The sequence below is a fragment of the Hippopotamus amphibius genome, chromosome 2 (genome assembly GCF_030028045.1).
Source record: "Hippopotamus amphibius kiboko isolate mHipAmp2 chromosome 2, mHipAmp2.hap2, whole genome shotgun sequence".
Classification (NCBI taxonomy): domain Eukaryota; kingdom Metazoa; phylum Chordata; class Mammalia; order Artiodactyla; family Hippopotamidae; genus Hippopotamus; species Hippopotamus amphibius.
In genome coordinates this window covers 223,116,092-223,141,736 of record NC_080187.1, presented here as the reverse complement: position 1 = coordinate 223,141,736, position 25,645 = coordinate 223,116,092, and the positions used below count along the sequence as shown (strand labels likewise).

The following is a 25,645-nucleotide window of genomic DNA, read 5'->3' as shown; positions in this document are numbered from 1 at the left end:
TCATAGATAGGCTCACTTGTGTCACATTTTAGATTCTACATATAAACGATATCATACATTGTCTTTCTCTTTCTGATTTAATTCACTTAGTATGATGATCTCTAGTTGTATCCATGTTGCTGCAAATGGCATTATTTTGTTCTTTTTTATGGCTGAGTAGTATTCCATTGTATATATGAACCACATTGTCTTTTGGATAGTATAGTTTTTTAAATAGAAATATGTTACTTATGTGGGCTTTTTTTGTTATTTTCAAATGAATTAATAAATGTATATATTAAATGCCTCTTTTTTAAATTTCTAATATAGAAAATATTAATAGATATGCCACATCAATAGAAGTTTTTTTGGGGGGTCTTCAATAATTTTTAAGTTTTACATCATACTGAGAGTACTTTGCCATATTAGTATTCCTATGGAAAGGAAGCTTTGTACCTTATGGTAAGTCAGTTTATACATTTGCACATCATGGCTGCTAATGGAAATTCCACTGAGATTCAATGAGTCTTAAGAGATTCAAGTTTCTCACTAGGGATGGTTTCATAGGCAGAATGGGAAGAATGTATATGAAGGGCTAGGCTCTGATCAGTATTAGGGAAGACAGAACAAGAGGATGGAGGTTAAACACAATGAAGGACTTCCTGATTGCAAGGGTCATTTTTACATTGGAGAATATCTCTGTGGAATCCCTTTGAAGTCTAGAAAACTGGATATGTGTTCCACTCTTGAGAATAATTTACTTTTATAACCTTATGAAAATTTCAAATGTACAAAAAATTGACAATATTTTATAACTAATACCCATATACCCATCTAGATCCCACAATTAACATAGTACTATACTTGCTTTCACACTTATCTGTATAAATCAAATAAATCCATGTGTTTACAAGGGCTCTGCTGTGGTCTAACTGCATTTATCAGTCAACATTACATTAGAAAATTCCTTCCATGTCAGTGAACATAGATCCTCAGTACTGTGTTCAAACTGTACAGCCTGTTCTTCTTAGATGGACATAACGGAATTTTTAATTTATCTCAGATTATGGGTTAGACTCTTTACTTATTTGAGAAAAGTGGAAATGGACATGTTTTTCTATAACAATGATCCTTTCTTTCCTTAAGATAAAGTCCAAGAATTAGTATTCTTCAGTGAATGAACACACACTATTCCAGGGTTTCTTGTGTGTACTGTGGCAAGTTCTGTCAACAGGATCTTTTTTGCAAGTTGAGTCCATACGCAGATGTTGAAGAAAAGGTAGAGTTTAGTCCGAAGACAAGAAGGATTCAGGGAGCAACTCTAGCTCCTTTCAGATATCCTGCCTCATAGTAGGTCCTCAATAAATAGCAAAGAAATGAATAACTAAGGGATGAAGCACAGTGGGAGCAGATTTATTTCTGGAGCCTCTGATCGGAAGAACGAGAATCACAGATTGAGCTGCTGAGAGGTCAAGTTTGGTTGCACACTGAGACTTCCCTTCTCCCCTCACCCTTTAATATATACCCCCCCCGCCCCCAGTCTTCCCCACTCTCCAGCTAGGGAAATCTTTTTCAAACTGTCACAGAAATCAAAAGTGAAATGTGATTTATTATATAATTCCAAAATTCATTGTGGTGAATACAGTTTATACATCACCAAAACTCTTTTTTTCACAAAAGTAACAGCTTTATCAAGCTATATGCACCATAAAGATCACCCTTTAAGAGTGGACAATTCAGTGGCTTTTAGCATATTCACAAATTGATCATCAGTGCATTGGTTATCAATATCTAATTCCAGAACATTTTTATCACTTCAACAAGAAACTCTCTCTATGCCTTTCAGCTATCACGCCTCATTCCTCCCTAGCCTCAGCCCCGGGCATCCACTAATATACTTTTTGTCTCTATGAAATTGTCTGTTCTAGGTAATTCATATAAGTGGAATCATACAAATATGTGTCCTTTGGTTTCTAGTTTCTTTCACTTAGTAAAATGTTTTCAAGTTTCATCCACATTGTATTAATTCAGTACTCCATTTCTTTTTATTGCTGAATAATATTCCATTGTGTGGATATACCACATCTTTCTTTATCCACTCATCCGTTGGTGGACACTTGGGTTTCTTTTTTATTTTTTCACTTTTTGTATACATGGATAATGCTGCTATGAGCATTCACACGTAAGTTTTTGTGTGAATGTATCTTTTCATTTCTCTCGGGTGTATACCTAGGAACGGAAATGATGAATCACATGGTGACTGTATGTATAGCCGTTTGAGGAACGGCCAAATTGTTTTGCGAAGCAGATGCACCATTTGACCTTCCCACCAGCAACGTACAAGGATTGTAACTTCTCCATGTCATTGCCAACAGTTGTTATGATGTCTTTTGTGATATAACCACTCTGGTAGGTGAGAGGGGGTATCTCATTGTGGTTCTGATTTGCAGTTCCCTAATGCTATTAAGCATGTTTTCCTGTACTGATTGGCTATTTGTATATCCTCTGTGGAGAAATGTCCATTCCTATCCTCTGCCCATCTTTAATTGACCAATTTGTCTTTTCATTCTTGAGTTGCACACATACATGCTCCTATTCTCATGGTCTGTTCCTTTACACACAGGAGACAGACCCCTCCCCCCAGCCCCGCCCCACCAGGTTACGGACTCACTAAGTAGTTCCCACCTGGTGGCAAATTCTAAGACACAAAGAGAGTAGGAGACAGATATGCTATAACTCACAATAGACACCAATGGAGACAGACCTTTCCCTATGGAAGATGGAACACTGAACACCCCGAGTTTTCCTGGTACAGCACAATTCAGTCCTGTTCTTCTCTCAGAATTATCAACAATGCTCTTTCCCTCTCAAAACTCTTCCCATTAGAGCAAGTCACATAACATACAAGTCTTGGGTATGAACAGCGAGCTACAAATCAGCAGAAGCCCATTTTAAAAACTCAGTAATGTGGGTGGTGCCTCGCTCGAGCTGCGTGCAAGACACGTGGTACTGAAAACAGCAGGTGCAGCCACTGACCTCCAGGAGGTTTTACCTAGTCAATGAAAGTCTTCCATAAAACCACGGTGTTGAAATTGTGGGGGTGGAATCATGCTTAATTTTTTGTGCGATTCAGTATTTCTATAGACTGTGCTCCATTTAAAGTTGTTACAAAATAGAGGCTCTAAGTCCCTGTGCTGCACAATGTAGGATAACCGTCCTGCTTATCTACTTCGCGCATAGCAGTTTGTCCCTCTTACTCCCCCTCCCCCATCTTGCCCCCCCCTTCCCTCTCCCCACTGGTAACCACTCGTTTGTTCTCTGTATCTGTGAGTCTGCTTATATTTTGTTATCATTCGTTTTATTTTTTTAGATTCCACACATACGTGATGACACAGGGTATTTGTCTTTCTCTGTCTGACCTACTTCACTAAGCATAGTACTCTCTAGGTCCACGGGCATTGTTGCCAATGACATTATTCCATTCTTTTTCGTAGCTGAGTAAAAATGGAATCATGCTTCAAATGCATGTGAGACAGTCACCCATGTAGTAGAACTCTGCAGTGAACCCTAACGAAACGAGAAGTTTCTACAGTCATTTCTCTGGTGGAGCGTACTGTTACCATTGCCACAAAATATGAGAAAGTGTATCAGCGTTCCTCAAAGACGCCTCCTGGTGCTTCCCCGTGCAGGTAACATCCCTGCCTTCCTTGGGCCTTTGACGAGCACTGGGCTTTCAAGACCCTCATCTGCACATGGGCAGCACCACCCGTCGTTAGATGGTTCTTATCGGGGGTGGGAGGTGTCATCGTGGTTCCACCGAAGTGTGAGGTGTGGTCCAAGACACATTCATCAATCACAGTCAAAATACTGGAGAAGGAGATGCTATTGTTAATTAGAAAAAAATTCAAGATCATGGTGATGGTGGCCCTCCACTGAGGTCCATCCTGCTCTTCTGGGAAGGAGGCCAGCAGAGACTTGTAGGATTCTTGGGGTGAATAAACCACAAATGATAACTGGCACCTGCTGTCAGTTTTCTTGTTGCCAGGAGCTAGGCTCACAATTCTACACAAGTGAGCTAATTTATCCTTCTATTATTACCTTAACTTTTCAGACTATGAAACTAAAACTTAGAAAGACACAGTAATTGTCCACTGTTATCAATATTATCAATGGAGACTTGGATTTGAGCCAAAATGATCTGATTGCAGAGCTAGCCAGCTACCTCATCCCCCATTTATTTCTTCTTTCAAAAACACTTTGAGCCCTTCCAAGTGCCAGGCACTGACCTAGGGCCTACAGGTGCAGGAGAAGCTACAGGAAACTCCTGTGCTCATGGCCATCACTGGGGTAGGACAGGCAGTGGACACAGAAACAAGGACACACACAGTGTCTCAGACAGAATGAAGCAGAATTTGATGGTGTGGACTGGTTCTGCTATACATGGGGGAATCTGGGAAGGCTCCTTGAATGTGGCTGGCTTTCATACCAAGAGCTGGAGAAAGTGAGAGGAAAGTACGCACGGGTGTGGGCAGAGGCGTCTGCTCTGCGAGAAGAGCTGATGCAGGGATCTGAGGCAGGCGTGCCCAGCATGTGCAGGACACAGGTGTCTGGTATGGCTGAGCCCCTGGAGGAGCCAGCAGAATGGCTGGGTGGGAGGTGGAGGAGCTGGGAGCATGGGGAGGACTTGGTTTTTATTCTGAGTGAGGGAGAGAGAGAGACTGCTAGGACACAGCGGACCCTTGTGGCTGCGCCGATGAGATGAAGTGTCAGTGCCCAGGTGGTGGCAAGAGGCATCTCCCAGCGTCTACCCAGAGGGACCACTGCTGAGCTGGGGAGAAGATGAGAGTAGATGCAGACACATGGAGGATGCAGCAGCTGGGTGAGAGGGCGGGACAGAAGTCAAGGACAACTCTAAAGTCTGCAAAGAAAATTTTAATTCAATAAACACGGGATAGAACTGAAAGGGACACATTTGGGGTGATTTGTAGATGTCACATTGAGATACCTGAGGGACACCCAACCAGCACACCACCCATCCCTTTTCAATGCCTTTTTGTCAACAATAGCAAAATCACAGGAGATAACACAGATAGCGATTACTCAGTGAGCGTGTACGGGGCCCTTCCTGGGTGTGTTACAGAAGAGGTTTCCTTTATTTCATCCCCATGATCCTGTGGGTGAGGTGTTGCCATCCCCATGGCTTCTGTTGGGCAGGGTACTCCCCTGCCTCCGTGTCAAGCCTGCGGCAGCGGGGAGACACGGAGACTTTGCTTGGCCTTGACCCTCAAGCTCAACTATAATGATTAAGGGTCAAAACCCAACCATGATGTGTGGCCTGTAACCCTGAGCTAGTCTTCCTCATCACCTGCTTCCCTGCTGGCCATGGTGGAGGGCGTGAGCTCTTGCCTCGGCTCAGTGAAAAATTACGTAGGACAGTTCCTGGCCCACAGTGTGCAGTCACTGGTATTCTCATTCTAGGAATTCTGTAAGACAATATTTTTAGTCCTCACTTAAAGACCAACAATCTGCTCGATTTGCCTTGGATTTGTGTCTTGTGGGATTCCCTGCGTCATTTTTTCCAGTTTTAGGAAATGTGCAAGAGAAATTGGTGCTCCCCCTTGGAAGGGTATGAGGCTAACCACACTCTTCCCAGATCCCCCTCCTCTCACTATCTGTATTGATTTAGAAAGTGAGAGGTGACAGTGAGATGGAGATTAAACGGCTGAGTGGTTTGGCGGAGTCCCTACATGCCATGGAGTCTTAAAAGGCTCTAAGATGACAAAAAAGAAAAAAAAAAAGGAAACACTCACAAGGAAGCATACCTGTGCGTTTTAGCTACAGAGAAATGTGCAGTGACACACGGGTCTTGTGGAAACCCTCTGGCCTCCTCCGTCTTCTCTCTCACCACTCACGACAGCCCGGTCCAGTCTGTCTGCCAGCTCTAAGGCTGGTGTTCTCTACCAACAGGGCTTCTGGAGCTTCCTCACTGGGCTTCCCTCCCTCTGCTGGCTGGTCACCCCTAGTCTGTCCCCCAGTTCTGGCCTTAGAGGCCTGACATCCTGAATTGACCCACGTTCCCCCAGCCTCCTCAGATACCTGGAGCAAAGGGGTTTCTACATTCACCTTGGAAGCAACGGCCACCTCTTCTGCTGATCTTATCTGCCCTAACTGCAACCACACTGCGAACTCCCCAAGACAGGATCGTGTTTTACATATCTTCATGTCAACCTACACTTAATATTTCTATTTTTTTAATTGATCACTTATCAGTTTTCAAAAAAGACAACGGCAGGTTGTTGAACTGATTTTGGACTTTACCTCCTGTAATTCCTCCCAACTTTGAGTCGTGAAAAGGCCACTGGACCAGAAGTCAGAAGACGTGGTTTCCCATCTTAAATCCACCACAGGACAACTGTGTGCCTGTCAGAAGCATAGGTCATCTCTCTGGGCCTCGGCTCCTCATGAATGGAATGAAAGTCTCATATGAGATTACCTGTAAGATACCTTCAAGCTGGAAACTTTTAAATGCCTCTGATGTATATGGAGAGAAATCCTGAAAGCTAAAATAATGACTGGGAAAGTGATCTGGAGAGAAGAAACAACTTGTGACAAGAGTGGTGATTTCTCCAAATAGAGTTTGTTCTGTGTACAAAGGAGAAAATTGCAAGTCTAACACACTAACCTTCTGGCTATTTATTGCTTAAGTTGCCAAAATTAAGTACTAAGGGGAAATGATTTTTGTTATTGTCATGAAAGGAAAAAAAAATAGGACAGTAAAGGATGCAGTCAGTTATGAACAAAAGAATAAACATGGTCTGTAAGTCTACAGGGAGACTGAAACCTGTATTTCTAGAAGAAAGAATGCAGCTCAACCTTTCCATGAAAACGTTTGTTACCCCAACATACAAAGTTCTAAAGGTCTCTCTGTTCCCTCCTCTAATAGCCTGATAAATTGCTGACTGTGGAAAACTTTTCACAAGCCTCAGAAAGCAGGCAAGATTTTGTTATTCTAGTGAAATGGTAAAGAAATACCCTTTGAAGGGCTGCAAGGAGAGAAAAACAGACCCAGTATTTGGTCAGCGTGTTCCAAAGCTGGAAGATTTCAGAGGTTAACCTCGACAATTTTGTGATGTCCTATTGGGAGTGGAAGCTGAGGACACCATCCTTTGTCACTTCTACTGTTCCCTTTGAGTTAAATAAATTCTCTTTAGATGTTAAACTTAGTAGAAGTGAATCTCTTCTGAAAAAATGACAGAGCCCTCTTCTGAGGGAGTTACTGCAGACACGACTCCCCTTTGTTCTCTGGCTATTGGAAAATCCACCCTGTGAATGTTCAAGCCCAGCTAATTATAATAACCCAGAAAGCTAGGGTATTTGAGGGGTTCTCCTCTGTGTGTGTGAGTGTGTGTGTGTATGTGTATGTATATTATATATATGCACATACATATAAAATTTGCTGTTTAGCAACCAATGGCATCATTATCTAGGCACACAAATGTCAAATGCTGGAGTCACTTCTGATTCCCTCCTCTCCCTGACTGCGCACCCCAAGCCTCAGGCATCCTTACCAGTTCTGACATATTCTCCCCCTTACCACCTCACAACTCTGTATCCCATCCCTCTCTCTCCAGCTCTCCCTGCATTCTGCTACACACCGATCTTTCTCAAACACATCGGTGACCCTGTCATTGGTTTAATTCAAAAGCTATCAACATTCAGAAAACAGTTCAGCTCTGCCAGCCTGATGGTCCATCCCAGGCATCTGTCCCTCTTTTTCACAGCACGTTGTGTATGAGTCCCTGGGCCTGCCCACCGTTTTCTCTGTTCCCTAAACTTCTCCTACCATAACTGCTTATTAAATCCCAACTTTAATAACTTAAATGACAACTCTTGCCTGATTTCCCATGACAAGAATAACCTCTCCACCGGCCCCGCCATGAAAAGTCAGAGGAAACTTTACTTCCCTTATTACTGTTTACGTTACTGTGAATTAGTATCAGTATATTATCTGCATATAATAGAGAGGCAAAGTACAGTGGTTAAGAGCATGAGGTCTAGCGCTTGTTTCAGAATCTTGAGTCATGTGACCTTGAGCAAGTTACTTAAGCATCTTGGCCCTCAGTGCCCTCATCTGAAAAATGAAGAGAGCAGTGGTATGTGTCACACTTGGTTTTCTTAGGGGTTAAATGAATTAATTAATGAATTAATTAATATATGAATATAGCAGTCAAAGCAGTATCTCATGCATAGTAGGGGCTCAATAAATGCTAGCTACCATTTCTACCTCCTGGTTAGATACACAGCTCTCTAAACATCCTTGAAGACAAGGACCAAGCACACTGAATGCCTCAAGGTAGCTGCATTGAGATTTTCACTGATTCCAACAATAAATGGAGTGTATGACATTTATTTAGCTCTGTAATCTTTCATTTCAAATTTCAGGGACATCTACCTTTGAAAATTCCTGACTCTTAACTATTAACTGTAACAGAAACATCACATGAAAGGATTTCCAGCTCCAATGTGAAAAGAGCTTGGAAGTCATCACATCCATCTTTACCATGAGAAAAGGCTGGACTACCTGAAAGTCACTGAGTAGTGCTGGACCCATCAGAGAACTGAGGTCTCAGGGCGATCACCACCCAGCAATGTGCAGAGACAAGGAAACGTGGAGAGTCAAGGTGGAGTCTGTTTACCTGCAGGAGAAGTCACTGAAGCCCCAAACTGGCAGAAACAAATAATAAATTTGGCTATTGCTAGAGGCTGTGTGAGCTAATATGAGACCAAAAAAGTTTGGGGGCAATGGCCTCAGGGGGCCACCAACACTTTCATGGGCTTTACTTCCATGAGCCCTGTAAGGCTGTCAAAGTGAAGATCCAAGAAAAATCCCTTTTTTTTTTCTCTGGCAGGGGAAGACTAACCATTGTGAAATACACCTTCCCATTTGCCATAACAAAGACCTACGCTAGAGGGGAAAAGACTTTTCCAGAGCTTTATCCCATAGGAGAGAAGGGCGTCCTTGCACTCCACCCCTTGCTAGTCTTCCTGTCTCACCTCTCAGGGGCTGGACAGAATCAACAGGGACTAAGGCTTCAAGGTAATAGACTGGAAACATGGCAGCTGGGCAGAGAGTAGGAATTAGAGGAAAACCTATTCCCCTGGAGAAATACTTGTGAAGGTCACAGCCCAGAAACAGGCCCACATAAAGACTGAGGTATAATCATAAGATTATATAAAGCTGCCTGTCCCCAGCACCTCACTCCAGACCAACAGGGCTACAGTATCAGAGCAGTGGATTACAGCCAAAAGAGCTACAACACCCAGACCCTCTCTGAGAAGGCACACTCAGGAAACCCAAATCAAAAAGAGAAACAAACACAAGGCCATTGGAGGACGTTTTAGCCTCTAGAACCTACAGCTGCAGCAAACACGACACATACACCAACTCCAAGCCAGGTTAATATAACGTCTCATTCTAAAGGTGTATTGACAAGAACATATTAACCAATACAACTGGCCTGGGTTTCAACAAAAGAAAAGCACAAGGCATGCCAAAAGGCAACAAACAAACAAATAAACAAACAGACAGACAGACACAAAACCATCTGGAGAGGGAAAGTCCTCAAAAGAACCACACTCACAGATGCCACAGATGTTGGAATTATCACATGAGAACTTTAAAATGACTCTGATTAACACGTTCATGCTTCTAATGGAAAAAGTGCCACTTTCCCTGATTAACTTCCTTGTTCTCAGGCCAGCGTGGTCTGAAACTAAATAGCTATTCTTTCCTTTGCTTAGTGTTAGTATATCTTTCTTCATCGCTTTGATATGAACTTGTCTAAGTCTTTATTTTTTTTTTAAAGCTCTTTATTGGAATATAATTGCTTTACACTGTTGTGCCAGTTTTTGAGGTACACCAAAGTGAATCAGCTGTATTTATACATATATCCCCATATCTCCTTCCTCCCACGACTCCCTCCCACCCTCCCTATCCTGGCCCTCTAAGTCATCATCCATCATCGAGTTTATCTCCCTGTGTTATGCAGCAACTTCCCACTAGCTACCTATTTTACATTAGGTAGGTATACATGTCAGTGCTACTCTCTCACTTTGTCCCAGCTTCCCCTTAGCCCCCCACCCCCACCCTGTAAGTCTTTATTTTTAACGTGGGTTTCTTGTAGATGACATATGGGTCTTTTTTAATCTATGCTGACATGTAGAGGTGTTAACCCCCCAAGAAAAGAAAGCAATCCTAGATGTGGGTGTACCTAAGAAACAGTATCAAAATACATAAGGAAAGACTAAAAGAACTGAAAAATAAATCCACTATAATAGTTAGAGATCTCAACACCCCTCTCTCAGTCAATACAGATATTTACTTAGCTACTAAACGGCAGAGATAAGACTCAAAATCTAGATTAAAAAACAATGTTTTATCAGTTGGTAACTTCCCGATTAATCAATAAACCTATGAGCAAAGAAAGCACCAATGTGTGGCTTGAAATTTCCTAATAAATGTTTACAGAATTTGATATAATGTTCAAAATAATTTTATCATAAAAATGATATAGTCTTTCAAAGGTCAACAGTATTTAATTCAGCTCAATTGAGAAACTGTTTCAGATATTCAATTTTGTCCAATATTCACTTTTCACTATGGGGTTTCTTTAAGGAAACTTCCTTAGAAAGACTAGGAATGGAATAAGAGCCGTAAGAGACACGCTAAACAGCAAAGCACATCTGTATTGACACTCAAGGTCTGCATCAGACTTATAGGAATAAAAACAAATCGTCACCTCACATTGTTAAGGTATTAAGATTATTAGGGACATCCCTCATCTAAACCAGGCCTGAGAGTCGGGCCCCATGGCTCCATCACCCCATGCACACTAACACAAGGATGCGTGTTATGTCAGAACAAGCCTAACAGGTGGATAACAGAGCGATGGTCCTCACTCCCAGTGCCCTCAGAACACATCACGTGTCCACAGGCGATGACCTAAGAACCCCAGCATGCTAAGTTCAAGGGAAACATGCCACTCGATGTAAGCTATGTGTCAAACAAAGAACCCTGGAAAGAGGTGCTCCCCATTCTCCACAACTATTTTCCTAAGTCAGATTCAAAAGATGTGCGTCGTCATCAAAGCCACAACCTCTGCCTGCTGGCATGGCTCCAATAAAAGGGATGAAAATGTAGAGTTATCTGATTTTCTCCAGCTCTTATTCATCCAAAGAGAGGAAATGTGTCTAAAAGTACAGAATGAAAGTCCTCTGGCACGTTTAAACACTACCCAAGCCTGCTTTCATGCTTCCACGAAGAATAACTGGATTGCTTTGGCTCTGTTCCCAGATAATGAAAATCAATTACGAATGCACCACAGCTTACTTTCTTTCTTCCTTCCATTCTTCCTTTCTTTCTTCCTTCCTTCCTTTCTTTCTTTCTCTCTTTTTTCTTTCTTTCTTTTTCTTTCTTTCTCTCTTTCTTTCTCTCTTTCTTTCTCTCTTTCCTTCCTTCCTTCCTTCCTTCCCTCCTTCCTTCCTTCCTTCCTTCCTTCCCTCCGGATAAATAAGTTTGAAATTTATTTGTGAATGAGCACAAATAAATGAGCAATCTTTGAAGACTTCTAAGAAGAGTGACTCAGAATTTCTGTTTAGGTAGCTCACTTAGTTGAGTCAGTGGAGAGTAGATTTTAAATCTGGGTAGCGGTGGAAGTTTAAAGAATGACAATGATAGAAGGAAGGGAATTAGTACACAAATTCAAGATATCCTTAAAATTATATGCATTTGGCAGATATTTGCACTTACAAACATGTTGCCTCTTAGCTTCACATTCACTCTTTTTGACCTGCTCTGTGATAACAGAGCTGGACCTTGTCAACACTTCACAACACAATAGCTGACACAATGTCAAACAGTGTCGCAGGAAAGAAACAAAGAATGGAGGGGACTTCTCTTCCTGGTTTGGGTGTGCTCTTCCTGGCTCTTCTTCCTCCTTCCATACGGCTGCACACCGGGCACCGTCCCTTACTGAGTTTACGGCCCCAGTTCTGGTCTGCTCACCTCCTCAGCACAGTCCTCCCAGTAGGGACCCTGTGCATCCTAGGACTTGTGCTACCCATTCAGTAAGCAGCTCCTGAAGCCTTGACTCCCTCCATGCACCCCTCCATGTGCCTTGGTCTATCTGTATCCCATAGGTGTGTCAAGAAATTCCTGATACAGACGCCACATACCTCAGGCCTCATACCACTCAGTCATTTAGCAGCTCCTAAAGCCCTGACTCCCTCTGTGGACCTTCCCTCTAGGCTTGGTCACCTGCACTCCGAGATCTGTTTCTTATTTGAAAATCCCAGCCAAGACTTTTACCCATCTGGACTCTGGCCAGATGTCTCCTGCCTGTGGGCCGATGCCAATCATGTCGATCCAGAGAGTATTCCCCACACTCTGATGAAGGTCACACATCTGCTCCAACAAGGTCCCAGGGCAAGTGCTGGGAAGATGCACTGCTTCCACTTTGCTTCTTTGTGGGAGACGCTCCCTCGGCCCTCGGTTGTTTGTTTACAGACTTTATTTTTTGAAGCAGTTTTAGGTTCACAGCAAAATTGAGCAGAAATTACAGAGATTTCCCGTGCCTCTCGGCATCATCTTAAGCTGTGAACACACACGGTTTGTCTCAGACAGCCACCTACACAGAATAAAGATTCATTAAGCACCTACTATCAACAGGTATTTAACAGCCCACAGAAGACATGCTTGCTAACCTACAAAAACCAACAAAGCCAAAAATTTCTGAAAATACTAAGTGCACAGAAAGAGCAATTTATAAACAAAATGCGTTGATAGACTTTCTTCCCAATTATGGCTTCATTGGCTCAGGAGAAATTATTTGGTTTACAGATTTCTTATTTTCATCTTTTCATGCTGTTAAAGCAACAATAAAGCGCTTATCCCAGACACTTCTGGTTTAATCACTGAAGACCATAATTTTCCTACAGTAATTAAATAGGTACATCAGTAGACAAATGGGATGAAGCACAAGCATCTTCTCCTAAATACTGGAAAAGTTAAGCTCTCAGACCACATTTCTCCCTCCTTTTTCATACCAGATAAGCCAGTGACATGAAGCAATGCTGTTGTTGGCAGCTGAGAGGGACAGGCGAGCTCAAAGGGGAAAAGAGACACGTTTTACAGCAGATAAGCACAGTCTTCGAAATACTTCTGTTAGAAATTCTATGTTCGCAGACAATTATTTGTGGTTTACCTGTATTTTGTGGTTGCTTGCCGAGTGCACCCATGTGGGCATTGCTCATACAGTCCTGGAATGGTCCCCACACTCTTGCTGAGTTGTGGTCTGACCCCTGAAGAGATTGAGGAACAACGTGACGCTTCCTAAGAGCCCAGACCACAGGCCGGAAGCAGGTGAGTCAGGAGAGTTGTTCTGTGTCCAGGGCTCACCTGGTTCAGGAAGAAGCCTCTGAATCAGGATCCAGGAGGCAGGCTGCGCCCTCTTGGTTCACTTAGTAGAAAAGGCAAAGCACAGGGGATAGATGCTCCAAGAATTCCTCGTATCATTTAAAAAGCTGGCTATGAACATGTCCACAATGCTTTGATGAAGGATGCGCCAGTTTCTCCCTCTAAAGATGCGTGCTATGAACATGTCCACAATGCTTTGATGAAGGATGCGCCAGTTTCTCCCTCTAAAGATGCGTGCTTTCCTTAGGAATCCCCTGAGAATTTTTATTTCCATGTTTCACGTAGGGGAGGGAAGCAGTAGCTCTGTCATGTCCAGCATGCAGGACCATGGTTTTCAATCCTGGATTGAGGAGGCAGTGGTCAGAGTACAGACGGAAGAGATAGAAAAAAATTTTTTTCTAGAATGCCGTACATGGGTTCATTTGCCTTGACATTGGGTCTCTTTAGCTAATAGCAGCCCAGATAAAGCTGGTGTGATAGAGAAGACCCTGGACTTGGGCCAAGTTCATGCTGTTGCTCTACCACGCATCAGTTGTGTGATCTTGCACGTCATTCTTTCTCTATGACTCAGTTTTCTCATCTGTGAAAGGGGGATGGCAGGTGGGAATGGAGTGCAGAATGTGCTATCCTGCACATTGACAGGAAACACACACACACAAAGAAGAGAGATCATCACTGTTCTCTGGCCATACTTGATGCTGGGCATAGTGTCAGCCAGAAGAAAACCAGATGTGCCCTTGGGACTGCTGTAAAAATGTGGTGGCAGGACCCACATACGCTGACACAGAGATTTGCTACCTGGCATTTATCTCACTTACAAACTAATTATCTTGGGAAAAAGGAACATTGCCTTTTAAAACTCTGAAAATCAACCAACTTTCTCAGACATCTCCACCATCACCGTCACAGTGGTGACACCTCCCCAGTTACTTCTCTAGCTCGCGTACAGTTAAGCTGGCACAGTTGTCAAAGATAAAAAGCATAAATGTACTTGCTGTGTTGGTTTTTTCACCCTAAGTGATTTACTGGGGAGAAAGCAATGCCGCAGAAAAATACACCTCATACCCTGGTGCCTGAGGATCTCATTTTGCTCCATCTGTCCTCTTGCAATAACAATAAAAATAATAATTATAATGATATTCAAAAGCGCAGATACAATAGCCATTCTGCTTGGTTCAAGAGCCACTGCCCTTGTTCCCCAGGGGGATGCAGGCGGATGACTTCACGGCCCCAGCTGGGTTTCCTTGGCTGTGGGATGCACTGAGAAAAACAGCATCCCAGGGCCATCATATGGATCAAATGGGCTGACTGTGGTTGAACACAGCGGTGCCTGGAGCGTAGTAAATGCACCTACTCAGGTTAGAGGCAACGTGAGGATTCCCAGCTTCCAGCATCGAGCTCCGTGGTTAACACGGAGCCTGATGCCCGCATGCCAGCCTGTGAGTAGGTCCAAGCAGGCAGGAGGCTGGCCCAGAGCCTCTTTGGCACTCAGTATGGTTCACACTTCATCATGCTTCCAAAAGCTTTTTAAACTTTATTTTAATGAATACATGCATTATATAAAACAGCAGAAACACACAGAGAGGCTAGAGAATTTCACTATTTCTACTCCCCAAAATGATGTTTACTAAAAGACTTTGCATGGGGGAAAATTTTTTTAAGGCAAATAAGATTGTTCTTCATAAAGTAATGAAAGTGACCATTAAATGTCTCTCCCCATCCCCACCCTACTACAATGATTAAATTTCCTCTGGAAAGCCACACATAAAAGCAAAACAAAAACAAAACAAAACAAAAACCCTGATCTGGACAGTAAACACTCAACAGAGTTGTTAACCGAGGTAACCATTCAGTAGCTTACGGAATTGTTTAGGCATTTTGAAGCTTTCCTCTTCCTTTCTCAATATAGTGTTCCAGCCATCCTGCCCTTCTTTCCTTCCAAAGACACATCCCAGATCATGTGTATCTCTGAGTCTCTGTTCCTACGAACTAATTTTCAAAATGAAAACACTGCACAAAGATATACAACAGAACTATGAAAGACGTAGGGAAGGAGTCTCTTCTTCATAGCCAAGTAGTCTTTGCCTTGCATGGTTTCTTTTGTATACTCTTCAGGGGCTTCTTCATCTGCCCCATGAGTAAGCACTTGTGGGATTACGTTGGACGAATGAAAGAAAGGGTCTCTCTACTATAAACGAAGGAGGCAATGACCTTGTGATTAGATTTGCAGTCTTTGCTGCTGAACCTTTGGTTCCATCTTCAGTGATCTCAACTTTTGCTTTTTGCTAGATGTGAGAAGCATGAAGGTTTTCCCATCTTGTTATTTTTGCAAAATTTGCCTTTAAAGGATCAAGCATCGATCAATGGCTCCTTCAGACCCATGTATGTTGTGGCTGTGAACCTGGGCAGGGTCAGCTGCAGGCTGTTACTCTGGTGCTTGTGGGTGGGGGTGGTGGTGGTGGCAGCCAACAGTGGAGTGAAGGTGAAGGTCTTGGCCGGCAGCTCGATCAGCATGCTGATGCTCTCCCCAAGGTAGGACATTTCAGTGAAGTCCTACCTAAATCCTTGGGGGTACTTGTTGCCCCCACTGGAACACAGAAAGCTTAACTAGCCTCAGACCCATAGGATTTCCCATCAGTTGCCAAAAATGCACTCTTCTCTGTGTTCTCAGATTGAAACCCTGATTTCCCTAAACCCTTAAAAAACACGGCACTGACAAAAACCGGTCTAGTGAGCACACCATTCATAAGATCTAGGGAAAGGAGAGTGCCCTCTTACCCTTGGCTTTATTTTAAACACAGTCACAGAGCCCAGTGTCCACAGGCAACCTTTACACAGAGATGTGAACGTATTGGGTTGGCCAAAAAGTTCGTTCAGGTTTTTCTGAACCCAAGATCTTTTCTATAAGATCTTACAGAAAAACCTGAACGAACTTTTTGTCCAACCCAACAGTTGGGTAGATTCTTCCAGACTGCTAAAATTAAGCCCGGTATGAAAGGCTAATGGCTAATGAGGGTTTGGCTGTTTTCCCTTCCCTAGAAGCCTTCCATGTGCAGAGGATGTCCAGCACAGCTGTGCATCCTTGAGGAATCCAACAGTAAGAGAGAAAATGTGCAAATATCCCTCACACCCGCTGTTGTCACCTAACTCCCATCAAGTCCACACCTTTGGCTGAATCAACCAGGAATCTATAAAGGGTATGCCTCTAGTCCCTTCCATCTTTTTCTAACTTGCTGCCATTCGCACTTTGCAGATGGGGCAAGGAAGGCTTAGTGGGGTTTAGAGAGGTAAAGAAAGGTCCCCAGTGTTCTAGAGTGAGTGAGCAGGCAGCTGGGATTCCAGCCTAGGAAGCCTTGCTTCGCAGCCTCGGTCCCTCCCTCTCAGACTCCCCCTGTCCCCAGCAACACTCTCTGCAGCCACAGAGGTAACCACAGTGGTGACAATCAGATGACTGCCTCCTGACCACTCAGGAGCCCTGGCAGGCGGCTCCCATCACATACACATTCATTTAACTTATCTTCACAGAGACAGATGAGGTGGGTATTATGATCCTCGTTTCATAGATGAGAAAGGTAAGTCTCAGAGAATCTAAACAATATGCGAATACCTAGGCAGTGAGAAGTGCTGGCAGTGGGACGAGCTCTCACTCTTGTTTTACTCCCAGCCCTCCGACATTTCCGTTTTGCTGGTTCTCAGGCACTCAGTGTTTGGAATGTGTGAATATTATCTGTGCACCCTCCAGTGCACACTCGTCTTCTCCATGTGACCCAGCACCCAGAAGTCAATTGGCTGCACCAAGAGGAGGGATTCTGCCACTGTGTGAGAAGATCTGAGAGATGATGAAAGCTCTCCTTCTCCAGCACCTCCCCAACCTTCCTGCCACTGCACCGTCCTTCCTCCCTTCATCTGCTGTTGAGAAAGGGGCACAATACTTCCAGGGATCCGCCTTGACGGGGCAGGGTCATCTGGCTACGGAGGGACTTTCTCAAACAAAAAGCTTCTGCATAGCAAAGGAAACAATACCAAAATGGAAAGCAATGTACAGAATGGGAGAAAATATTTGCAAATCATGTACTTGATAAGGGACTAATATCCAAAATACATGAAGAACTCACACAACTCAATGCAAAACAACAGCAAATAACCTGATTAAAAAATGGTAAAGGACCTGAACAGACATTTTTCTGAAAAAGACATACAGACGGACAACAAGTACATGAAAAGGTGCTCGATCATCAGGAAAATGCAAATCAAAACCAAAATGAGATATCACCCCACCCTGTCACAACGGCTTCATCAAAAAGACAAGAGATCACAAGCATTGGTGAGAACGTGGAGAATAGGGAACCCCTGTGCATCGTTGGTGGGAATGTAAGTTGGTATAGTCATTGTGGAAAACAGTACAGAGGCTCCACAAAAAATTAAAAACAGAACTGCCATGTGATCCAGCAATTCCACATCTGGATATATATCCAAAGGAAACAAAAATCTCCATCCTGAAAAGATATCTGCAACCCCATGTTCACAGCAGCACTATTCACAACAGCCAGGACATGGAAATAACCTAAGTATCCATCCACAGATGAATGGATAAAGAAGTTGTGGCGATATATGTACACAGGGAAACATTTCTTCAGCCTTGAAAAGGAAACCCTGCCGTTTGCAACAACACGGATGGATCTCGGGGGCACTGTGCTAAGTGAAATAAGCCAGACACAGAAAGACAAATACTGCATGATTTCACGTATGTGTGGGATCTAACATAGTCAAACACATAGCAGAGTGTAGAATGATTGTTTCCGGGGGGCTGGAGTAAGGAGAAATGGGGAGGTGATTGTCAAATGGTACAAAGTTTCAGTTTTGCAAGGTAAGTTCTGGAGATCCACTATACAGCATGGTGCCTATAGCTAACACTACTGTATGGTATACTTGCAATTTATTAAGAGGGTAGGTCTTATGTTCAGTGTTGTTACCACCATATTAAAATAATAGTAATAATAAAGGGAGCGGGGGGGGACCTTTGGGAGGTGATGTTTATGTTAATGGCCTTGATGGTGGCGATGGTTTCCTGGGTGTATACTTTTTTCCCCACAGTTGTATACTTGTTGCCAAACTCACTGAGTCCTAGACATTAAATATGCACAGCTTTTTACATGTCACTCATACCTCAATAAAGCAGTTTCAAAAAACTAAAAGTGGTAGGATATCATTGTGATAGAAATAAAGGAAGGAGGGAAAAAGAGCACAGCCTTCAAAGTCACAAGTCCTGCCTAGCAGCCAGGCATTCTTCCTCTGCCATGACTGGCCCTTAACCTCTCTGAACAACTTACCTCACTTAGAGCCAGAATGAAAATAACCCACATTCAAGACCGGACAGCGGAGCCAGTGCAATCCCAAGCAGCAGTGGTTTCCACCATAATGAGGGTAACAGTTAACGGGAAGAGATCCCAAAGCCCTGTCCCTCCTGCTACAGGCATCACTGTCCTCATAGATGGCACACACAGCCAGGATGGGCCACACGGGGTACGCTCCCCACGCCTCCCCCAGGGGTGAGCGTCTACAGCAGTGCGATGGCAGGGACAGGGAAGAGCCAGAGATCCAGGAACATGTGGGAAGATGACCTGGCCAGCAGGTAAAGGGTGAGCACCTCGAGGAGCATGGGGCAGGCAAAGAGACGAGATGGCAAAATCCCCCTCACCCTCCGCAGCAGTCTGCCTGGTGTGGTCCCTGATGGGAAACCTGCTTCCCAGAACACTACCTTAATTCTCACTCTCAGCTCCAGGCTGCTGGACTCCATCGTGTCTCCTGGATATGCCAAAAAAACTCCCTTTGGTTACATCCAAAGTGGATGAATTCAAGCGAACGCAGGAACATTTTGGGGACCTTGGAGTCCACATATTTTGTAGGCTGGAAGGGTGGGAACTTCCCTCCCGGTATTAGTCAGGGTTCTGCAGGGAAACAGAACCAATAGCATAAAGGTAGATGCAGAGACTGATACAGGTATAGATATGAGAGGACATTTGCTACAGGAATTGGTTCATGCGATTACAGAAGCTGAGAAGTTCCACAATCTGTCATTAGCAAGGTGAAGAACCAGGAAAGCTGGTGGTGTAAGTCAGTCTGAGTCCAAAGGCTTGAGAATTAGGAGACTCAGTTTTTAAGTCCTGGTCCAAGTCTGAGGCCTGGGAACCAGGAGCACTGATATCTGAGAGCAGAAGAGGCATCTCTCAGCTCAAGCAAAGAGCAAATTCCACTTTCATTCACCTTTTTCTTCTATAGGCAGACCTTGGAGATATTGCAGGTTCAGTTCCAGACCATCACAATAAAGTAAATATTGCAACAAAGCAAGTCACACAAATTTTTCGATTCTCCAGAGCATATACAAGTTATGTTTCCTCTGTGCTGTAGTCTGTTATTGACGAGTGTGCAATAGCATTACCTCTAAAAAAACCCATGTACATACCTTAATTAAAAAACAACGCTGTTTGAGAATGGATGTTGTAAATTTCAATTCGTAAAACAAAATGCAGTACCTGTGAAGCACAATAAAGTGAAAAAAGATAAAAGGAGGTATGCCTGTATTTGGTCCCTCGAAAGATTGGATGACACCCAGCTGCACTGGTGAGAGTGATCTTTACTCGGTCTACTGACTCAAATGCTGATCTCTCCTGTAGACAGGCACGTTCAGAAACAAAGTGTTACCAGCATTCAAGGCATCCCTTAGACCAGTCACGTGATACATAAAGTGAACAACTGCTCTCGTCTTTTGAAAGTTTTGTACCTGAGCATTTGCTTGAAAGGACACAGGGCCACTGCTGGCGTTTCACAGCATCTGCTATTTGGTGATTAACTCATCCAAGAGAGAAAGGACTTTAAAGGAGCTCTGTGGTTCCTTTCCTGCCAAGGCAAAGGTCCCACTTGCCAGGACAGTCCATCTGGCAGAGGGCCTACTTCGTTAATGCACTCGGGGTGCAGGCAGGGAACCAGGGAATGGGCACCTTTGTCTCAGTTTAAAGACACACACCAGTTACTATGCATTTGGATGAGCCATGAGTACTTGGTTCCCTCTCTGGGTCACACCAACAAGGGTTTAGAATGAAATGCATTCAGCTGTACTCTGCATGCTGCACACACAGGAAGAAAGGAGGTATCTGTGGCTCCTAAAAATAAACCTTTCTGATTTTTTCCTCTGCAAGGCCAATCAGAAGCTGCTGGAGCCTGATAAGGATGATCAGCCTGTTCTCCTGCCTTAAGGGGATAAAGCTCAACTGAACAAGAGATGCAGATGGTGCCCTACCTCTAGGCATAGATCTTTTTGCGTTAGTGTTTTCATTTTCTTTGGATAAATACCCAGAAGTAGAATTGCTGGGTCATATGGTAGTTCTATTTTAAATTTTTTGAGGAATCTCCATACTGTTTTCCACAAGGGCTGCACCAATTTACATTCCCACCAACAGTGCAGAAGGCTTTCCTTTCCTCCACATCCTCGCCAATATCTGTTGTCTTTTTGATGATGGCCATTCTGACAGGTGTGAAGTGATATCTTATTGTCGTTTTGATTCGTATTTCTCTGATGATTAATGATGTTGAACATCTTTCCATCTACCTGTTGGCCATCTGTATGTCTTCTTGGGGAAAAGTGTCTATTTGGATTCTGACCATTTTTTAATCAAAAAATGTTTTGTTATTGAGCTGTATGAGTTCTTTACATATTTTGGATATTAGTCCCTTATCAGATACATGATTTGCAAATATTTTCTGCTATTCAGTAGGTTGCCTTTCCATTTTGTTGACGGTTTCCTTTGCTGTGCAAAGGTTTTTTTAGTGTGATATGTAATTCCGCTGGTTTATTTTTGCTTCTGTTGCTTTTGCTTTTGGTGTCAGATTAAAAAGTCATCACCAAGACCCATGACAAGGAGCTTACTGCCTATGTTTTCTTCTAGGAGCTTTATGGTTTCAGGTCTTACATTCATGTTTTTAAACCACTTTGAGTTAATTTTTGTGTATGGTGCAGAAGAGTGGTTTAATTTCATTCTCTTGCATGTGGCTGGCCTGTTTTCTCAACACCATTTATTGAAGAGGCTGTCTTTTCTTCATTGTATATATTCTTATCTCCTTTGCCGTAAATCAATTGACCACAAATATGTGGATTTATTTCTGGGCTCTCTATTCTTTTCCACTGATCTATATGTCTGTCTTTATGCTAGTGCCACACTGTTTTGGTGACTATAGCTTTGTAGTATAGTTTGAAATCAGGTACTGTGATGCTTCCAGCTTTGTTCTTCTTTCTCAAGATGGCTTTGGCTATTCAAGTTTGTGTGTGTGTGTGTACATGCACGCACGCGTGCACGTGAGTGTGTGTGTCTGGTTTCATATAAATTTTAGGACTGTTTATTTCCTTGAAAAATGCCAATGGATTTTAGATAAGGACTGAATCTGTATATTACTTTGGGTAGTACAGAAATTTTAAAAATATTGATTCTTCCAATACATGAGCACAGAACGTCTTTCCTTTTATTTGTGTTTTCTTCAAATTCTTTCATTAACGTCTTTTAGTTTTCAAAATATAGGTCTTTAACCTCCTTGGTTAAATTTATCCCTAGGTGAAATTTTGCTTTCTATCTTGTCTTTTTCTGAATTTAAAATGAACTGTAAAATGTGTTTATCCATTATTTCATTTTTATCCTTTCACTATAATGTCTCGTGAAGAAACCCACAAAACCTTCTGCTTGAGACTTCATCACATTTGTTTGTCACACCCCATATGCAATTTTAAAGACAGTCAATAAAATTAGTTGAAGTCTTATGAGGTATTTGTGGTCAATATATTTTAAATGAACCATTATAAATTCTACAGATATATTTCCATATTGATCTTTACTTTAAAACTTTATAAGCAAATAAATTTGATATTTCATTTTATTTGTATGCTTATACTTAGCATTATATATTGTCTTTAAGAATTTGTAAATGATTACTTGGTAGCTCTAGTAACGATCCTATGTAAAATATTGGAAAATAAAATACTATGAAAAATTACATCCTACTATAGTGTAATGAGGCAAATTAAATAAATTTAAGTAAAAACTTTATCTTTTTATTTTGAAGACAAACCACCTGACTTGAAGATGATATTAAGCATAAAATTATTACAAATGAACTGTGTATACGTCCATATAATATGCACAGCTCATTAGCATAAGGGTCTTTGGTAAGTCAACTGTTCATCAATTTCTGAGTTCTTTAATATTATAACAAATGGTTAAGTTGCTCAAGGATTTATCAAAGCTATCTATTTTGTAACATGGGTCCTAGTAACAAGTCTTGGGTGAATATACCCAGGAGGCCCTGACCAAAACTGTTATCTATTTTCTCTGGTTGTACAGCGATGCTATAATCAATCATGTGACGGTTTGCTAGAAATCAGTATAGCCTAGACGGTCATTTACACAGCAGTCATACCCCAAGTCAGTACTCACAGCTGGAGAATATCAGCGGGCAGGAGTGCTCATCCATGGGGAAGTTGTGCAGCTGGAGCTGGCATTCTGCATTTATGGTGAGCCTGTGGGGAAGTCAAGCGGTCAGTCCTGTGGCCTGTCAGTGACAACCTAGCAAAGGCCCTAAGCAAGGCCAAGGGCGGTCACGTTACCACAACGTGGCGGGCAGGGGCCCAGAGTGGCCACATGGAACTCGCTCTTGGCAGGGGCACCATCCATTCAGTATACCAATTGTTTTTTCTGTTGTGTTACTTTGTTTTACTTTTAACTACCAGAAGCAGAGGAAATTTCCATTAGTAAAATTCCTAACTGTGTCTAGAAATACAAGCCAAGTAAGAGAGGAAACAAATCGAAACGATATGTCTGTTTTCACATGTCCTTGTTTCTTACATCCTTGTTTTTAATCTGACCGAATTAAATCCTTCCTCCATTTTGAAACTGGTATATGTACCTAAATAGATATAATGCCAAGTTCATCCACTCGTAGGGAAGATTTCATATTTGGCCAGCTCCCCCACTTGACTAGGCAGGTGGTGGCTGCAATAAATGTGTGTATTGCATCTTTTCAAAGCAGACATTCCTTGGGTTAGAGTTTCTATAAAGGGTCCCAGGACTGGCCATGTCTCTATTCTGCTTTGCTGAAGCTCACCTTCATTTCAGAGTCTCATTTATATTCCTTTAGGAACTGATGAGAAAATAGCTATTACAAACCCCTGTTCTCCACACGTAAATCATCAGCAGAGTTCCCTGTTGTGGCTTTTGTCGTTGTTGTTGCTATTCCCAGCCTGCCATTATCGTTTCCCTGAAATGTTAAAATTCTTTAATCTTCTGCTTATGTTGATATTAATCTGTGCCTTTCTCAGTGCTATGAATTCTTGTTTACCATATGAATTGCAGACTTCTCCTTATGGCCACAAATCACCTGCAATTAAAAGCTCCTGATACTGGATGTGGGGGGAAGGAGGTGTGTTCAGTGGCTGGCAGTGGTATTCACCGAGCTAGGAGGACACAGGGGCATGGTCAGAGGTATTAGAGAAATCACCTTCCACTGCACTATGCTGAATCGAAATGCCTTTTAGGCTTTCAGGAGGAGATGTACACAGGCACGTGGCTCCAAGACTCTGGTGTCCAGGAGGGAAGTTTAGGGTTGGATAAATGTGGGAATGAATCCTCAGCATGGATCTAGCTTTTGAAGTCTTGGGAATGGATAAGCTAAGTCAGCAGGAAAGTGGAAAGTGGGTAAAGTGATGCGGAAGCCCTAAGGCAGGAGGTGCAGAATGAGGAGAGGCCACATTAGGAGCAGGACATGAGGTGCAGGAAGCAGCCTTAGAGCAGCAAAGCCAGTGAGAGAGGGACCTCCAGCACAGGGCAGCCAGTCCAGTGCTCTAGAGAGACCTCAGACGCTGGGAGAGCAGGGTCCAGACAGTCCTGTCCTTGATCCCAACTCTGGGTGAGCAGAACGCCTGGCTTAGGTGCAGGGCATTCTATGGTATGTTACAGCCATGTGTTCCATTAGGCTCAGATCACCCTAGAGGAGAGGCTCTTGAGAGATACAGACCCAGGTTCAAACCCAGGTAACACTAGTTCCCAATGGAGACTTTGGGCCGGCAGGTCAGTTCACATCTTTCAAACGCAGCCCCTCTAACCTTGCTGGGTTTCTGTGAGGGCAGCCTGGCCCCCAGGAGGACTCATTACAAGGTAGCTGCCACTTCCATTAGGGATGCATTAGGGAACACCCTCTGTGCTCTTTTGTTCCTTGTGGTCTCAAATTTGGCTATAATTATATTTGTCAATTAGTACACCAAGACATCTTTATTTTCTTAGCTGAATGGACCCATGGGTTAAATAAATTTGCACAGCCCACTTCCAGCAGAAACGGATTCTGGTGAAGGAATGAGTTTATATTCATTGCAGATCATTTTGCATGCCTTTATTTTTACACACATGGGATTAGGAAAAACTTCTTCAAGACCCAGCAGCATGTTGAACATAAGAAGAGACAGAACTTAGCAACGAAAACAGGGTCCCATTCCTACAATGATCTACATGAAAGTCCCCAGTATCAGACCATCCGTGATTAAAGATCCACCAGCATCTCACCTTAAAGTGTAAAGGATTTTCCCATCATTCCAAATTCTGAGGAGCTGATTGGGGGTGGTGATCCAGTGAGCCTCTGCGGTTTTGGAATTGCGGAAGATCGTATCAGGAATCCATATCAACCCTACCATGTTGCTGTTCAGGGTAAGTATTTTCATCGTGCTGTTGAACCGAAGGCGACTGTCGGTCCAAGTCTGAGCAAAAAATATATCAATTTGGTATTCCTGAAACAGAACAAAAAGAGGGGCGAGACATTTCTATTAGCAGATTTTCTGCAGGCTTTGTTTTCTCCCTCAGGAGTTTGGCTCTTCTCAAGTCTGCATGCTCACTTGCCCACGTCCCTTTCTGTCAGTGCTCAACACTGTGCCAGGATCAACATGAAGGACATTCAACAAAGGTAACAATATCATTAGTCAACAGTGTGATAACATATGTGAAACTGCTCTGCAAACAATAAATTGTAATAAACACGTAGAATGTGGTGAGGGGCCAAGAGGTAGTAGAAAATTCAGAACATAGATGCAGACCCTCCTGTATTCCTAAGTCCAAGCTCTGGCACGTAGCAAAATCTACCATTCTCTAATCTGCAAAATGGGTA

At 43.0% G+C, this 25,645-nt stretch overlaps 1 protein-coding gene and 1 pseudogene across 2 annotated transcripts in view; both read right to left on the bottom strand.

The window, feature by feature from the left end:
- Window positions 1-25,220, bottom strand: part of GABRG3 (gamma-aminobutyric acid type A receptor subunit gamma3) — a 233,708-nt gene extending 208,488 nt beyond the window's left edge. For both annotated transcript variants that reach the window (XM_057722562.1, XM_057722563.1), the window contains exons 1-2: window positions 25,051-25,220; window positions 22,933-23,015 (exon numbers count right to left, since the gene is read on the bottom strand). In XM_057722562.1, coding sequence (XP_057578545.1) covers window positions 22,933-23,015; window positions 25,051-25,205 — 238 coding nt within the window. In that variant the 5' untranslated portion in view covers window positions 25,206-25,220. The remainder of the gene's footprint in view (window positions 1-22,932; window positions 23,016-25,050) is intronic.
- LOC130846702 (glia-derived nexin-like) lies at window positions 3,627-19,250 on the bottom strand (annotated as a pseudogene).
- Window positions 25,221-25,645: the final 425 nt, after the last annotated feature.